This window comes from Acartia tonsa, chromosome 10 (genome assembly GCF_053477335.1).
Source record: "Acartia tonsa isolate MP-2025a chromosome 10, ASM5347733v1, whole genome shotgun sequence".
NCBI lineage: Eukaryota > Metazoa > Arthropoda > Copepoda > Calanoida > Acartiidae > Acartia > Acartia tonsa.
In genome coordinates, this window is record NC_137269.1 from 17,527,086 (window position 1) to 17,546,181 (window position 19,096).

Below are 19,096 nucleotides of genomic sequence, written 5' to 3' on the forward strand. Positions count from 1 at the left end.
TTTTATTACTGGAGGCTTGTTTAAACAAGTTAATATTAAATGTATACAGTCAAAGGGTGAAATTGGGGGCTTGTCAGAACAACTTAAACATATATAAAGCTAAATTCAATAAAATTCTTTAGACTAACAACCTAGTAGTTAGAGTTAAGGCTTACAGTTAGGTGGCTGCAGCTGAATTTTCATTGTCGGCTGCGGGGGCGAGTAGCTGACGGTAGCTGTCAGCATTCCTAAATGAAACTAGGTATTTTATTATTGTTGGATGGTCTTACTTAGATCTTATGGGTTGATTTTATTATCTATATCTTGATTTAAAGTTCAGATAAATAATTTATAACATTGAAATGCTAAGGACTTAAATACTGTAAGCTCTTATATTTTAGAGGCTTTAAAATTAAAAATTAACAAGAATGACAAAAGAAAAAAATTCAAGTTAAAAGAAGTTAAACAGTGAGGGATTATACTGATAGTAAATGTTCTTTATAGTAAAACTTGCAGACAAAATTCCAGACTATCTTTCATGAAGGTTGAGAAAATCATATGTGTATTAAAGAACGTACATACATGCACTATTTTAGATGATGCGCTTCATATACAAAATTAAATATGTTTTGGTTAGTTGGTCTAAGTTTAGATAATTAAATGTCATTACAAATAATAAGCTTGTGTGAAAAAAAAGTTATCAGTGCCGCGATTTTAATCAGTTTGATTTGAATTATTTGCTTTAATGTAGGAATGTATAGAATGTAGATAGAGCACATGCCGATAAATTAATATACAACCCCCCCCCCCCCCTATATTATAAACAAAATGGCTTAAATGCAGTTTCATATAAGATTTAGTAAACAGACAAGCAAAACAAATCTAACTGACTCCTTTCATGGTTCGAAACTATTTAGATGAGCTATATGTCTCTTTGCGAGTCAATTTTTCAATCAAAGGACGTTGGTTGACTTTTGAATATGTTACTTATGTACGGGGGTGTATACAACCTACTGACTATATGACCCCTCTTCTTTACTGTATTACACCCTACCCCCTAAGTTTTGGTTTAAGGGAGTGAAAAAATTGGAAGGAAATAGACAAAATTTTCGGTATATACAATATATACCCCTGGCAAAACCCTGTGCACGAAACTGCATAATATTTAAGACAATTTTTTCTTCATTTTTTATGACAACCCGCCTCGAGTTTAGGCGTGTAGCCGCCAGTTTTAATTAAATTACATTTGCAAATTAGAAAAGATATTGAAATGCACATCTAGAATTTTTGTACAATAGGTCATAATATACTATACAATGTGAAAGAATACGCGCACTCGTTTGTGGTAGCGAAACTACTCTGTAATACATTTAAATTTTAAATATAGGGTTTGGAAATTTTAAAATCCACCAAAAAAGGTACGTGCAAAGTGAAAACATTCATTAGTATTTCAGTAGCTACGCTATATTTTTTTTTTTATAAAATTATAAATTTTAGTTAAATTATTTGCTTGTTATTACTGCGCTATTTATTGACTTAATTGTTCTTTTTTAATTGTAGGTAGAGACCTTATCTTAGTTCACAGCCATAAACACAAAATTGCATCAGTAATGTTTTTGTGCGGTTTTTTAATTGACGGGCGACTTTTTCGATCTTTTCGCAGCATATTTAGCCTTAGGTCGCAATTAGGTTCCATCTGACGCAAATAGGTAAAAAATTACTGCCTCTTTAAATATTGTGCTTTTTATAATCAAACTTGTATGAACTTTTCTATTTCAGCTAGTAATCGATATATGGATATTGGATATAGTCCGTACAGCTGGCTAATATAGCGATCCCACCATCAACCTACTGATGGAAAGTACTGACCAATAAATTAAGACCAAAGTAGCAGCCTATGATGACAGCTAGTATATAAATATTAAATATTATAACAAGGAAGTTGTAATCGGGTGTGGTGTAGAATTTTTTCTTCTCAATTGCATCTTTAATTTTTTCTAGCATGAAAAAAAATAATATTCATAGGACATTAATTTAAATGTTTTATTTTCATTATTAGTTCAACTTAAAAATTCAAATTGAATTAAATGCATAAGTTAGAGATTTGTATTTAAACTTTAAAAGTTGAAAGTTTATTTTAGAATTTCATATTTGTAACCTATTTTGGTGTGTAATCTTGAACAAAGTTGTGCAAACTCTATTAAAGTTTTTGGACTAGAATGTATTTTAGATGTTAATCTTAAATCCAAAGGAGAAATTCATAATTTAGAATTTTAACTCTTATCTAAGTAATAGGAATTCTGTCTTTCTATATCACAAAATCTTGCTTGACCAATTTGACTTGCCTTTGCATGATAGTTTTAATATTCTAGAAAAAGCTTTTTATTAATTTTCAGATAGAGAACCCACACCCTTCCGAGATAAATTGTCTCAAGAAAGATTATTAACCTACACGTCTCTTGTGGTGTTTATAGTCTGAATAGGTATAAAAGCTACGCTACTTACAACTGATTTATGCTTGTTATTAATTTATCCAAATCAATCAATAAATAAAGATTGTTTAGCATGGTGGTTTTAGCATATTTGGGATACTTAACTCCCTTAGCTACAGCTAGGGGAGAGGCCTACCCCACCGTCCATTCCCTTGTAATTATGTTAACTCTATGACAATAGTATTTACTATCCATCTTGATTAATTGTATTTAGTTATTTGTTGGCCACTAGAAAATATAGACACTTGTAAATTTAATCGAGTTTTAACTGGAAACACTCATTTACTTAATTTTGTGTCATATCCTATCCCTCAAAAAAATAGCCTAAAATCTTGGAATGATAAGTTAGGATGTTCCTTGAAAAGAAAATGGTCCAGCAGTTAGCGAGATCTTAAGCTTTATCCGTACGTTAAACAGACACTTTTTAAAAGATCTATTATATAGATAGATATAAAGATCCGCCCGTCGAGAACTTGAAGACTTAGTCACGCATTGTTAATTGTGTGTTAAAACAAGGATGACAACATCCATAAGTAGCGAAGCACAAAAAATCGTGGATGGAAATACGTAAAAGTAGATTTAAAGTGTATTTATTAAAATCAAGAATAGATTTATTGGAGAAAATTAAACACGAAACCTTGTTTTATTTTTAATGATGACGACAGTCAAAGTAGATTACATAAAAGATTCTCATAACAATGGGAAAAATTATTTTGATACTAATATCCCAAAAAAGTTTGAAAATGGGACCAAAACACCAAATATATGGGGAAATATGTAAAACATATAAAAATAGCCAAAAACCTGATAAAAGGCAGTCGGACCGCCATGGTTGTTTTCTTTAAACAACGTGAAATTTAATTTTGATATCTATAACTGAAAAAATTTTGAAAATCGGACCATAAACACTGAAGATAATGTGAAAAATACAAAAATAGCCTAAAACCTGCAAAAAGGCAGTCTGGCCGTCATGGTTGTTTTCTTTAAACGACGGGAAATTTAATTCTTATGTCTATAACTGAAAAAAATTTGAAAATTGGACCATAAAGACTGAAGATATGGTGAAAATGTGAAAAATACGAAAATAGCCTAAAACCTGCAAAATGGCAGTGTGGCCGTCATGGTTGTTTTCTGTAAACGACAGGAAATTTAATTTTGATATCAATAACTGAAAAAATTTTGAAAATCGGACCATAAACACTGAAGATATGGAGAAAAATGTGAAAAATACAAAAATAGCCTAAAACCTGCTAAAAAGCGGTCCGACCGCCCTTGATGTTTTATAGTTAATTGTGCTCCTTAATAATGGGAATGTTGTCAAAAAATTTCAGCTGTCTATCTTTAATAGGAGCCGAGAAAATCACGTTTCCCCTATTCTGTCTTACACGGACGGACAGACGGACGGACAGACGGACGGACAGACGGACGGACGGACATTTCGAATTATAGAGTAGCTTCGCTACTAAAAAAACAATAATCAATTTTCGCACAAAGCCTAGGATTGACGTATCGAAAGGTGTAGTTGAAGGGACAATCTTATTTGGGGTGTCCCATATTATACAGTAATTGGATGCTTGTGTGTGCGTATATTGTGTGTTCAGTATGATCTAGAAAACCGCTCATTTGATAGGTCTACATATATGTATATTGAAGCAAGATATTAATTACTCCCCCCCCCCCTCCCGCCAATGACAAAATATCACTGGAAAAGAAAGACAATAGAAATTACTAATCAGACAGACAGACAGACCAACAAATGTGACCCATCTAGTAGCTTTGCTATTAACAAGGACAATATTGTCTATTGTGGAGTAGCAAGAACAACGATATAAATGTAAGTAAAATAAGATAAATATAAAAACAAAACAGAAGAGATAGCACGATTTTAACCAAGGGCATACAGACGGATGAACACAGCAAAGTGTAAAGTTAAAGAGTAGCTCCGTTTATAAAAATGTGAAGTATATTTTCTTATCCCTCTTTCCATGTTAGTTTTGACTAGTAATATTATATGGACTATTTTTTGAAAAATCATTGTACCCAATTATTTTACGATTATAAGGCTATTATAGTTCAAGTACAATTTAATATAAAGTATAAGATAAAGTTTTTGAAATAAATATATATATAGATTAATAATTTCAAAACTACATTTTGATTTCTGCATGTATTGTAAATAAATCACACAATATGTCAAATTTGTTAGATAGCTTAAAAATGCTTAAGCAACTTTTTTGTAAATAAAGTTGAAACCAATAAAATGCTTTAGTGAAGGTATCTCGTTTCAGTAATTATTAAATGAATACAGTGTCTGTCTAAAACACATGATCACGGCTGAAGAAAATATTGCATTAAGCATATGGCGAAGCCAATATTTTTATTACTAATGTAACAATAATTTCGCCGTAAAATTTCCGAGAAAAATACAAAATCTGATCAATAATCCCAATAAAAAATTTACGGGAAAAATAAGAATGTCATAGATGAATCATAGGAAATGACTAAACGATTAATGAACATCATCCTGCAATGACAAGGATGAAAACATCATAGACAACGAACAGAATGCTACATTCGTTAATAAAATAGTAGATTAAAATATTGTAGGACTAGCCTACAGCTCACGTTGTTCGCTGCCAGGGGCGTCCAAGCGCGCCGAAATTTTTTTTTACCCCCCCCAAAATTTTTACCCCGGGGGTAAAATTTGATTGGGGGGGGGGGTAATTACCCCCCCTAAAGTCTGTTGGGGGGGGTAAATACTCCCCCCAAATCTGTTGGGGGGGGGGTAATTACCCCCCCCAAACTAATTTACCCCAGGGGTAAAATTTTTTGGGGGGGTAATTTAATTATGTAAAAAAAGCACCTACCTAATCTATTAAGTTAATAAGTACTATCTTATAACATAAAGTAGTAAGTAAGGTTTATTTGACTATAGCTTCAGATTTCATTACTTTTAATACTGAGTTCTCCTTTTTAGGAAAGCTTCACATAGATCCCATGATGGTTCCACACTATTATAGGTCAATCCTTTGAGTGGTTTTAGGCTATTTTTCTCCTCCCTTTTTACCCTTTAGAAAACACGAGTTCTTAGATGGTTAGGGCGCCACTACTATTCAAATATATAGTAGTATCTCATTCTTTAGAACATAAAAATACAATAATTAACTCACTAACCAATGAACCAATATGATTTTACTTTAAAGTGAAGCGTCTTATAGGTCCTGGTAAGTTTTATAACTAGTTTTGAGACACCCTGACATCCTCCCAAAAGAAATCGCCTATAGAAATTCTTTTTCATTATTTAATGAAATATTTAATTTAGTTAGGTATCTATTTTATGGAATCTTCAGTGCTTTACAATTACATCATAGATCCCCGGGATGGTTTTAGCCCTTATAAAGGCCCAAGCAAATAAAACATGATCAAACTATTAAATTTTTTGTTATAATGGTTAAGAACTGTTTTAACTGGTTGGACAGTAAAATTTTTTTTTAAGAACATTCAAGTTGGGGGGGGGGTAAATAACCCCCCCAAAATTTTTTTTTTAAAGAACATTTATTTTGGGGGGGGGTAATTACCCTACGGCACCCCCAAAATCGTTTGGGGGTGCCAAATGGCCCATTACCCCCCCCCCTTGGACGCCTATGTTCGCTGGTCTGTAATGCTCTTGAGAATATTAAATATCCGTACTGGAAAGGTAGAAGGCTAATGCAATTATTAAGGTATAAAATCCGATCAGTTAAGAATTTGTAGAGGGCCCGATCTTTCAGGGTTAAGACAGAAGACTTATTTTATGTTTGCTGACCAATGCACGTCTACTCTAAGAATAATATTGTCTGTCGGTCTATCGGTAATGCTCTTAAATAATTTTCCCAGCTTTTATCAAAGATATTTTTTGTGTAAAGATTCACTATGCATCATTACTTTATATGTCTGTCTGTTGTGCACCCTTTTTGCTTTTATTTGCTTTGCCTTTTGTTTTTTTAAATTCAAGAGCTTCTATAGTTATGGATGTTGTCATCCTTATCTACCTGTTAAATGTTAGTAGCGAAGTCAATTAATTTAAATTTTAAAAGTTTTATTCCTCACTTAGTCCGTTATTCTGTCTATAGTGCTCTGAAAAATAAAATTACTGTAGGGGAAATGTTTATTTTCCTTTCTGCTATTTAGTATAGAAGATTTATTTTTTTTAGACCAATGCCTTTCCGTTGATCAATCAGTACTGCACATAAACACAATTTTATTTTCTGGTATCAAAGAGTACTAATATTTTGTGTGACCACTGCACTGATCATCGTTCGTCTGTCCGTCGGTTATGCCGCGTTTTCTTCTTTTTGCTTTAGTGTGTTTACTTTTACTATTAGGATTTTTGCTACTTATGGATATTATCATCCTTGTTGATGATTTTTAAACTCAGGGATCTTAGGAAATAATGTTTTATATTCATTTTACATCCCCAATGATAATAAACAAAGGTAAGCCTTCTGTTGATTTAAGAGTTTGAACAATATTTTAGTCAAAGTGGTTACTAAACTTTGGTTAACAGTGTAATTTACAGTCATATGTTACCTCCTTCCCTGAGCAAAAGATATTTTGGAATTGAAATTATCCTTCTTACTCTATACTTCACTCTAAAATATTTGTTTTCTCAAAATTAGATGGCTTAAATTTTTAATCGAGATTATAATAGACATCTGTTACTATAATTGCTTATTTATAATTGAAAATGTCCGTCCGTTCGTCTGTTGGCTAGGATTAGAGGAAAAAGTAATTTTCTCATTTGCTATTCAATGCAATGGCTGCAAATTGTGTTAATATTCCCTACATAGCTTGCCAGTATGGACCTCATTTATTGGTCATTTTGAAAAGGGATTGTATAATGTTAATGATCTATTTCTTGTTAAAAGCAAAACTTTTCTACAGTGGGGGTTGCTCTGTCCATCCGAATATCCCTAACAGATAGTTTTGATTGTTAATTTAGGCATATTAGAATTGTCCTATTGAATTCAAACTAGACAATAAAATTTTTGAAACTGTTATGTCCTTCAATGAAGTCAAAGTCAAAATCTTTATTTTTTTCCATTGCTTTACATAGCTGCTCTATCACGTTAGTATGTCCAAATAAAATATCTTGTATTATATATTATTTATATTTATTTTATACAAAAATTCAATATGTACTTCCCCCTCCTTTCTCTCTCTCTATCCCCCCGTTCTCTCTCTCTCTCTCTCTCTCTATCCCCCTGTTCTCTCTCTATATATATCCCCCCGTTCTCTCTCTCTCCTTTTTCTCTATCCCCTCGTTCTCTCTCTTTCTTTTAAAAATATTAAGTTGCACATAAAGATTACGACTTTAACGTCTTATTTTATAATATCTGTTTTATCTATATTTAATGTAACAATACACGATATAAAGTTTTGCTTCATTTTTTTACATTTTTTAAAGAATATACACCTAATATTTTTCATTTTTCAAATTTTTGTCCTGAAAGGGTGAAAATGTTTAGTTTAATATCAGGCCACATTACGGGAGTGTCGCACGAATCAATTTATATTAAAACTAAGTTTTCTTAGATTTACTATATTATAAATTTAAATTTTCTGTGTTATGAATAGAAATCAAATACTTTAATGTTATTCAAATAGCAACATGAATTAAAAAACTGAATTAATGATGCTAAAAGTAGAATAATGGGTCTTATTGTTCTGGTCAATGAGAATTTAATAGGGATTATTGGAGCACTATGAGTTTTTAACATTCTTTACTTGGAGAATTCGAGCTCGATTATAGACGTTTATTTCCTATATAGATCTGTCATGCAGGCCGTTTTGTACATGTTAAAAATTAGAAGATTTCATTAAATAAAAGTAATCGCAAATATACTTAGTAAATAAAATCCAGTTTTGCTAGCCCTGAGTGGACATATGTCTGGGCCAACAAAACAGGGATTAATCTTTCGTGGATATTCCTTGTAATACTATACGATACATGATTTTTGGTTATGGCTCAAACTGGTCATAATCCAGCGAAAATGAATCGGATTGGGAGCCATAATGAAAATACAATTTATCAAAATTTAGTTTAAAAGAAGAAGAAACTCAATTATCTGCAAGATAATACTTTAAAGAGAAAATAATAACCTTAAATAAGCCATCTTTATCTCAAATTGGAGGTAAAATGAAAATAGATCACGATTTAATTCTTTTTGTTAGAGGCGGAGATACTCTATGAATCAATTATCTTAATTTGTCAGTCAGTTTTTCGAACACCGTGTAAAAATGTTTTCCCATGAAGAAAGGTATTGTTTTCCAATTCATTCAGTTGTTGGTTAAAGGTGGCTTTTCCCAACTGAAACTTACTTTTTCTGGTAACATTTATTGTCGTACTTTTACATATAAAAAAATTTGGACTATCTAAAAGATTCAAAGTAACATCAATTTCCATTCTAAAGCTTTGATTTGGTTAAATATAATGGTCCTTGTGTTCCTATTATAATTTAGTAATTTACCCCCTTTTTTTTTACATTTAACCCAACCTAAAACACACCTTTTCAGTTAACAAAAAACAAGGATGACAACATCCATAAAAGCGAAGCTCTGAAATGGAAGGACAAACAAACAAACACTTGTAGATTGTCAGAACTGAATTAGCAGAATATTAATTCATCAGTACAAACAATATTTTAAGAAAATTTGTTGCAAAACTGCATAAATAGATGATACTGTTTAAGGACATACTTACATTTTTGGGACTTGTTTATAGAGATGCTTCGCCTATAACATTTTGCCTTGTTGTAATAGGAATCAGTTTTCAAAAAATCTGAAGAATCGGATAATTTTAACATACAAAAATTGTCAAAAAAGTTAAAAATCGACATGTTTAAAATGGACGTACGGACATTCTGGTTTTGTTTATAGAGTTGCTACGCTTTCTAAATTGTACCTAACTACTATAGGAATCATCATGCAAAGTTTGGAATCGATAGGACAATTCTAACCTGTTTTAATTAACGAAAAGAGCTAACTCTCTGGGACGGACGTACGGACGGACGGACCGACCCTAAGTATAGAAAAGCTTCGCTTTAAATTTTTTTTTCTTTCCAGAGAGGGTAGGAACATTGGACTATAATATATACTCAGTCAAAATTAAAGTGTATGCGCTCGTTATGTCGTTTTAGGCTTATAAGCTGCTCTTAAATATATAATAAAATTTAATTGGTAAATACATATATCAGTTCCAATCTAATAAAGGAGTTATCATGTTTGTTTTTTCGTCACAGAGTGTGGGGAACATTTTATCTTCCCTATGATATAGCTCTTCCAAATATTGCACATAATTGATATAATCTGGCGGTTTCCTTCAAAGTACCTAGTTGACCACAAAAACTCCCCCCGCCCCCTTATTTCGAGAGAAAATAATAGTAAGGGGTAATTTTTCGTGTGTTTGGTAACATTGAGTCCAGGGTAGCTCCACCTGGATTAGGCATTAAGAGAAAAAACTCCCCCCCCCCATACTCTTTTTTAAAATTATTTTTTTGAGTGAAAGCACCAATAATCCTAACGCTATGGGTATTGTTTTCAATGCAAGTCTGACAAAGAAGAAATTATATGCAGAAAAGAAATTCAAACCCAACAATAATTCATAATAATAGATCTAAGTGGGTCCAGGCCTTAAAAAAGTAGAATTTATATTATTTCAAACCTAAATTTAATATAGAAATTTCAACTCTAATAAGGAAATTAAAAGTGGCTGGCGTTCTTAAAAGTATTTTTGGGTATAGTCCCTTTCGTAACATCGCACCTTATGGGGCGATTTTTTTTTTTTTTTCACAGTAGCTTTTCTCCTATTTCTAGCCCCTGCGGGGGGCTCTAACCCTGTGGGGCAATCTCCTAACCCAATATAACATAACCTAACCTAAAATAACCTATAAAAAGCCATTTTTAAAATACAACGAATCGCTCCTTATGGGGCGATGTTACGAAAGGGACTATTCCCGTATTTTTTTATATATGGAATGGATACTCTACATTGCACCTTCCGTTCGACTGTGCGTTCTTTTTATTTGAAAAAAATTTCTAATGACAAAAATATTTTTAAGGCCTGCCCTGAAGTTTCTTTTTCTGCTTGTTACACGAAAATCGATAAAGGGCTTTTTTGGAAGCGTTTAGAATCAGGGGTAATATGATAAAGAAAAAAAAACCCAAAAATAACAGAAAGGTTTTCGTTTAAAACAATTAGTTAAAAGGCTATAGACAGAAAAGTTTCTTATGGTAGATATGGGTTTTTAGGAGTAAAGATTTATATGAAAAACATATGTATTATATAGATAAATTAGTTTTCATAATATCAATTTTTTATTGAATACTTACAGAGTTCTTTACCGATCGCTTTATTGTAAAAAATGCTAAATTTAGGGCTTGGTCCCTATAGTTACTAACCTAAACTTTGAAATAGAAAAGAGGGATGATAGATCTTAATTTGGAAAAGGTTAACCTTTCATTTTTTAAGTTGATGGTGCGGCTTCTCTTTTAATAACTATGAAAATGGATGTTGAATATACGTGGATATTATGACAGGGTAAAAAATTTAGCTTGCTAACATGAAACTCTTTTTTTTAGTCAATTCGATCATCCAGTGGTAATGGAGGGGATGTGGTAAAGGGGGTAATCGTTTTTTCATGTTTCACTTTATTAAAAAAATGAAAATCTGGTGTAATATTCAAGAAAAAATGAATCCTTTTCTATGAAGTAGGACTTACAGACAAAATTCATGCAATTCAAGATAAACACAATACTATTTTTTTTGTAACATATGACAAAACTTATACTTCAAGGACTAACAGACAAAGTTCGTGGAATCCAAGTATCAAGTAGTCAGCAGACCCTACTAGTTTTTTGAGGAATGTGAATCTATTCAATGATTAAACATATACTTAAGGACTTATAGACCAAGATCCTACAATCAAAGGGTAGGTCGTTACTTATATTTCTATATTGTTGACATTAGACATACTATATATATTTACTAGCGGCTTCGCCCCTAGCCTCTAGGGGCTTTGCCCCAAGAGGTGATAAAAAAAATTAAGGCGAAATTCGTTAAAGGACCAAGGAAATCTTAAGCAAAAAAAAAAAATGGGGGGGATTTTTTTTGTTTTTGGGGGGTTGGGGGTGTCCCAACCCCCAAGAAAATAGCTTAAAACCACCACAGGACCAATAGGTATATACCCTGAAGAGTAGAATCCGATCGGTTCAGTGGTTACCGAGATCTTAAGGAACAGACAGACAGACAGACAGACAGACGAACAGACGGACATCGTTCTACTAAATGTATTATAGATGTATATTTTTATTGCAAGAAGATTCTCTATATAATTTAACAACCGTGTTTAAGACGTACAGACATAAGTCACGAAATGAATGAATTATATGCTTCTGAAAGTTCTGTCAATGTAAACTTTAACAAGTTATAGAAAAGAAACTCGTTTATTATTTGGTGTAATAGTCGTTGTTTTATTCTTTTATGGGATCAAACCTATTTATCTCTTGATTCGTAAAGGTCTATAGGATCAAAGATTTAAAATTATCTAAAGGATCAAAATAATAAGTTTTGAAACTTACAAAGGGTTGATTTAATGCCGCCTTACTTTGCTATTAATCTTATCTTTTAATCTCATAAACTAAAATTGATTTAAAACAACAACAAAAAGTTAGGGTGGACTTTTAAAGTCAAGAATAGTTATTTATCGCATCGAATTATAAACAGCTAACCTAACTTAACCTAACCTAAAATAAAATAACCTTTCAAAAGCTACTGTTAAAATACGACGAAACTCCCAACTTCGTTTCCTTCACATGACCTGACATTTGTTAACTGCCCTTATTATTGTTAAAAGCGAAGCTTTTCTATAATTAGGGTAGGTCCGTACGTCCGTCCGAGATAGATAGCTTTTATTCGTTAATTTAGGCAGGTTAGAATTGTCCTATCGATTTCAAATTTTGCATGATGATTCCTGTAGTAGTTAGGTACGATTTAGAAAGCGTAGCAACTCTATAATCATTACCAGAATGTCCGTACGTCCATTTTAAACATCTTGATTTTTTTACTTTTTTAACAACAAATTTTTATATGATCTAGTTATCCGTTTGATCTGATTTTTTGTATATTGATTCATGGGACAACAAAGAAGAATAGTATAAGCGAAGCAACTCTATAATCAAGTCCTAAAAATGTAAGTATGTCCAGAAACATTATCCTGTATCAAGCAGTTTTTGAACAAATTTACTTACAATTTTGCTTCGACTCTTTCGATACTTTTATATTCTGATTATTCAGTTCAGACACTGTACAAGTGTTAATGTCCGTTTGTCCTACCGTTTCAGTGCTTCGCTTTTATGGATGTTGTCATCCTTGTTCTTTTTAAAATGCCGCCAAAAGTGTAGGTGAAGGATTTTGAAAATTATGCACATTAAAAACATGAAAACAGTACCAAAAGAGATATTTTTTATGATTAAAAGTGTTAAAAAATGTTTAAATTTCTTCTAAAAAAGCTATAAGAACATAAACAGCACTGCAAATAAGGTTATAATCAAAAAAACAGTTAAAAACCTGCCAAGATCCAACACAAAGCCTGAAAACTGGAAGCCTACAGGACCAGGTACAGTCGTTGCAGATTTACAAAGTAATTACAAAACAACAAATTAGTTATCAGAAGCCTAATCTACCGAACCAATTGAGTTCTCCAATTAAGAGAAGCTTCACATTGGATTTAGACTATTAGAGTTGAGTCTTGTATTGCGATGGTGTCAATGTTCAAGGCTGTTTTGTCAATCTCCGAATACAGAGCCTTTAGATACTTTGTGCGCAGCTACTAGTATTCTATTAAAGTACTCGAAGTTTTGAGCAAACGAATAAGATAACGTGGTATTAAAACTTTGGGTAAAGTGTAATTTACGATCCAATGTCTCTTGAGGTTTTGAAATAAGAAGAGTTTACCGTTATATTTATATAGAAGCTGCGCGGAAAATAAATACCTTTTAGTTGAAGTATTATTACTGTATTACAGTATATAGTTCTTCGATAATCTTTTGTTTAAATGTTACGTTAGCTTGGTTATGCTTTGCTTGGGATTTTTTAACTCTAATGTATTTTTTTTACACATATAATGAAAATTTATAAAAAAAAAACATTAATTCGTTTTAATTAAAATTTATTTTGAGCAAATTTTTAAAAACTTGTGTGTGACTAGGTGTATACCAACTTCACAATGTTCTGCATAACAACTTCTCAACTCTTTAACAAGATACTAGTAAAGTTAAGGCCCTTGATAACGGCAACTTCATTTTTAACAAAAAAGTTGCCACTAGAAAGGGCGATTAAAGAATTTAATAATAAATTATTTAATGATGGTATCCGTAGTATCCGTGGTGGGCATAGGGGTATCCGTAGTATCCGTGGTGAGCATAACCATGACCATAAGCATAGGGGTAGCCATAGTAGGCATCAGCAGAGGCCTCAGCAGCGGGAGCAGCCTCAGCATCAGCAGATCTCTTGCCGTAGTGGTGGGCATAACCATGGGCATAAGGGTAGCCGTAGTAGCCGTGGTGGGCATAACCGTGACCGTATCCATGTCCGTAGTAGCCGTAGTGAGCATCAGCCTCAGCAGCGGGAGCAGCCTCAGCATCAGCAGATCTCTTGCCGTAGTGGTGGGCATAACCATGGGCATAGGGGTAGCCGTAGTAGCCGTGGTGGGCATATCCGTGACCGTATCCATGTCCGTAGTAGCCATAGTGGGGCTCAGCATCGGCATCAGCGGATCTCTTGCCGTGGTGGTGGAGTCCATACCCGTATCCATGGCCATATCCATGACCATAGTAGCCATGACCATGACCATATCCATGGCCGTAGTAACCATAGTAGGGAGCAGCGCTGGCTTCAGCATCAGCTTCAGCCATAGCGGCGGCGGCAAACAGGCACAGGGCGGCAATAGCCTAAACATAAATAACGTTAATAAAACAAAGATATTAAAAATATGAACAATATAAAATTAGAAGTAATGATAATAATTAAATGATAAAGATTTATTAAAATTACCATTTTAAAAGGATAAAACAGATGAAATAAACATTAGAAGTTGATCTATCTTTTTTCTTTTCGTGATTAGAAATAATTTTATAAACTTACAACGGATTTCATTGTGTGTTGAACTTGCAAGCTTGAGAACTATGCTAGAACTGACTATACACCACTCTCACACATCTATTTATACCAAAATTTGGCGCGGAGAAAGGGGGCCCAAATACCCCCCGGAGGCGCACCAGGCCCCCCAGAATTTCTCCCCACCCGGGCAGGCCTCCAAAAAAAGCATATGTCAAGCCTACTTTTTTTTATGAATCGCGGCTGCTCAAATCTTTTTTATGGTAGAGCTATACAAAACAACTAATTTTCATAATAGCTTTCTTATATCACGTTTTTATCATTAATATATAGTACATACATTTTTTACTATACGTTTCTTTGCCTGTCTGGATAAATCTTAACTTCTCAGTAACCGCTGAACCGATTGGTCTCAGCGTTTTAGTGAATATACCTACTACTAGTTTAAAGCAAACTAGCATTTGTCCTAACATCATTGAGCATGTTTATCATAAAGTGTGTTATACTTTAAGATTAATAAATTATTTACATTTTCAAAAATTAGAAATTTTTTTTCTCCATTGCAAAATTTAGAGTTAATAAAAATCTTTTGTCGTTTTATAAAAACAGCGCTTATGTTATGCGCTTTGCTTGGTTGTATAAAGGTTAGATTCGTGAGTGGGGAAATATTCAGAAATATTTCTTTCAAAGTGCTTTTTCAATATTGACAATTTTTCAAAAATAGCAATAATGTGGATTATAAAAGCTATTATATTCGATTATAAGAAAGCTTTTTGAAAAAAACCCAGGCTAAGAGATATAGCTGCCAATAGATAAAATGGGCTTCCTTTTTATGGATGTTGATCTTTGCATTGACGTCCAAGGAGGGTGGGGGGTTGGTAGAGGGGTGTTTTGCCCCCTTGGACACTCTTTTTTACCCCCCCCCCCCAATTATAAAATACATTAGATTACCTCCCTCACTAAAACAAACAGTATAGTGTCATGGTAATGAACGCTCGATTCCCAAAAACTAAATGTTCAATCAATTTTTAAAAATGTCCTACAGTTTTGTAAAATCACCGTTTCATACAAAAAAGAAATTCAAATCTTAAATTGGATGCACGGCAGCTAAAAAGAAAAGGAGAGAGAGTAGGTAGGTTATAAGAAAAGAGTGAATTTATCACTACGCCGCGGTTTCATGAATATTTTTTTTGAAAGTAATGTCATTTCATAAATAGTACATCCTATACTAATGTGCGCGCATGTACATAGAAAGGTTAAGAATATTAAGTTCAGAATATCCCACCGGGTTCGCCTCTAGTCTCAGAGGACCCTGACAGATCATAATAGTGTATTCTATTCCAACTGAACCAAAATAAATCAACAGTCCGTACGTCCATTTAAAACATGCTGAATTTTACCTTTTTTGACAGCAAAGTTTTGTATGATATAATAATTGTATTCATCTGATTTCTATAATAATGATTCCAAGGACAACAAGGTAGAACAAGCAAGGATCTCTGTAATCAAATCCATAATTTAAGCAATTTTGAAATTTTTTTTGTACAATTTTGTTTAAACTTAAAACTTAATGTTTTATTTATTAAGTTCTGACACTATACAAAAGTTATTCCTTAGTTCGTCCTTTTTACAGCTTTGCTTTAATGGATATTGTCATCCTTGTTTAAAATCTAAATAGGAAAATTAGATAGGATCCAATCTAAACCAGAAAATTTGCAATTTACAGATTAATTTTATCTTCAAACAGCAAAAGACCCAAAAACAGACAACTAAGAGAAAGCTTCGCTAATAACAATCACACTTTTGTTTATTAAAAGCATAAAAAAGATTCCAAATCATATGAATTTAGAAATATAAATATTTAGGATAGAAAGATGGACAAATAAACTAGAATAAAAAGTTCTCAATTGCTAGACAATAATTGCACATTCATTCACTATACTAATGTAAAATAAGGAAAAATATTTTTCTTTTTAATTGTGAATACATTTTGTTTTATATAAAGCTTAGATTCCTTTACTTTCAAAGCCAAAATCGAAGCAACTTATAGTGCTTATAAAAAAATGAGGTAATACCATAAAAATGACCAATGTTATACTATCTTGTTGTATTTACTTCCTTAGAATATTTACATTCTTGTTTCATTCTAAAACTTTTCTTTCTTCTACAGAGAATAAATTAAATTCATTATATTCATTTATACAATTACATTACATACGCATTCATCTACATATTCAGCAATCTATCTTTTTTTTATTGCTATCTATCTCTCTAAATATCTACATGTCTACATTTCTTTCATAAAACATACTCACAGTGAGTATGAAGGTGCTTTGACTTTTGTGTCAGAACCTAAATTGGGACATAGTGCATTTCATTACCCTAGGCTAGGTAACTTCATTTCACTTTTCAATAAAATCAAAAAAGCAGCCGTTTTTGAGAAAATTAGATTTGAAAATTTCAAGTTCAATTTTCATCCACTAGGAGTTACTGCATAAACATGACAAGAAAAGCAAAGATTATTTATTTAAAATTTTGAACAACTTTGCTTTAATAAAATCTGTCATAAAACCTCTCTATATATGATTTATTTCAGGCTGAATTTCCGTGACCTTAGCAAAGCAACTGATAAAAATGGCCATGAATCAACTCACTTCAGAAGTGGTTTTATGAAGAACTTTATAAAAGCAAACTTGTTCAAAATTTTAAATAAATAATCTTTGCTTTTCTTGTCATGATTATGCGGTAACTCCTAGTGGATGAAAATTGAGCTTGAAATTTTCAAATTTAATTTTGCCAAAAACGGCTGCATTTTAGATTTCATTAAAAAGTGAACTGAAGTTTCCTAACCTAGGGTAATGAAATGCACTATGTCCCAATTTAGGTTCTGACACAAAAGTCAAAGCACCTTCGAACGCACTGTGTACTAGGAATTCCTATATGAAAACATTTTTCTTTTCTTACCTTTTTATTTAAAGCGTATCTTTCTCGACAATTATGGTTGGTCCGTACATATATATATTCGAAAAGAATAGCTCTGTTTGATAATATATGTATGACAGAAATGTCCAGGGACGTCCAAGGATAAGAAGGGGGGGGGGGGGGTTAAAGGAGCATGATAACACCACCAAAGTTTTTAATCTCTACCCCATACCCCTAATTAAAATAGATTTGACTTTCTTGCCTATATGATATAAACATTTCCGCCCCCCCCCCCTCAATAAAAAAGCTTTGCAAAATTCCAATCAGTTTTAAACTTCATAATAGTTTAAAAGAATTATTAGGACCCATGTATTTAGCAAGGCATTCATTAGATATAAAACATTATCTTAATTAAATTAAAGCTAATAAACGAAATATAAAATATGTCTTTTGCTCAAATCTTGAAATATTGTTTATAGTAAAATTGCACTAGTATATAAAATTATAAAAATGTAAATATGAATGATGTCAACCTGTTTTAAACCCTTTCACTGGGAAAATTCTTAAGAATATAATTTTTGCTGATCCCTACTTCTTAAAACTACATCAAGAATCTTCACTTTCAGTTATATTCAACTCGCTTCTTCTCTTGCTATCTTTTAAAGCAAAGCTTTTCTATAAGTCTAGCCATTTTAAAAATTTGAATAATTTGAATCATATACCTACACCTAACCGGTATTTAAAGTCACACAGTTTAAATGCAATTTAATTGACTGATTGAGTTTTGCCATTTTTACATCTTGGGCCGAAAGTATAATAGGATATTTTTGCCTTTTTTTGGTTTGTGTGTTTGGTTAAGTCCCTATAAATTAATTGTTATTTTCTCACTTTCTTACTTACTATTGTCGATTAACCTATTGATTAACAACTTTGTAGCTTAGTTTATCTTTATATTATTTACTCTGTAGTAATTCAATTTTTAGTAAATTATTAATTCTGTATTAGAGTTTATCATACCTTGTATCATCTTTTATAATTGTTTTATTATCCGTTTATACACTAAACAAACTATAGGTCAGTATTTTATCAACTTCTCAAAAGAAAAAGTATAGCTTTGAATACTTCTCAGAAACATTTTGTCAAGATTAAGATTTATTTAATCTGAATATTCAAACTGTTGTATTTGATAAATGTTCTGTTAGATTATCTATTTTTATTTGCAAAGCTACTCTATAGTTTCAAATGTATATTCGGAATTTTTGTAGGAAATGTGAATTTTCGGCTGATTATACACTGACAGTCATATGACTAATTTTTCTTCTAGTTACCTTTCAGTATGATTCAGTGTACAACCCACTTTACTCAGTTGGTTAACATTTTTATTTCATTACGTACGTCTTATTTGGTTTTTAATACATTATTTTTTATAAATATTTAAAATATTTATCTATATTATTTTTTTTAATAAAAAATAAGTACAATAACATTCAATGTTGAGAAGTCAATATATAATACAATGAATAGAAAATGACAATTCAGATTTGAAATT

At 32.0% G+C, this 19,096-nt stretch overlaps 1 protein-coding gene across 1 annotated transcript; it reads right to left on the bottom strand.

Moving 5' to 3' along the window:
• Positions 1-13,661: 13,661 nt before the first annotated feature.
• Positions 13,662-14,722, bottom strand: LOC145329571 (uncharacterized). The gene is made up of 2 exons (XM_080173846.1): positions 14,653-14,722; positions 13,662-14,459 (listed from the first exon to the last, which is right to left on the bottom strand). Exons 1-2 carry the CDS (start codon positions 14,662-14,664, stop codon positions 13,869-13,871), a joined length of 603 nt encoding a protein of 200 aa, XP_080029972.1. The 5' UTR covers positions 14,665-14,722; the 3' UTR covers positions 13,662-13,868.
• Between the last annotated feature and the right edge of the window lie 4,374 nt (positions 14,723-19,096).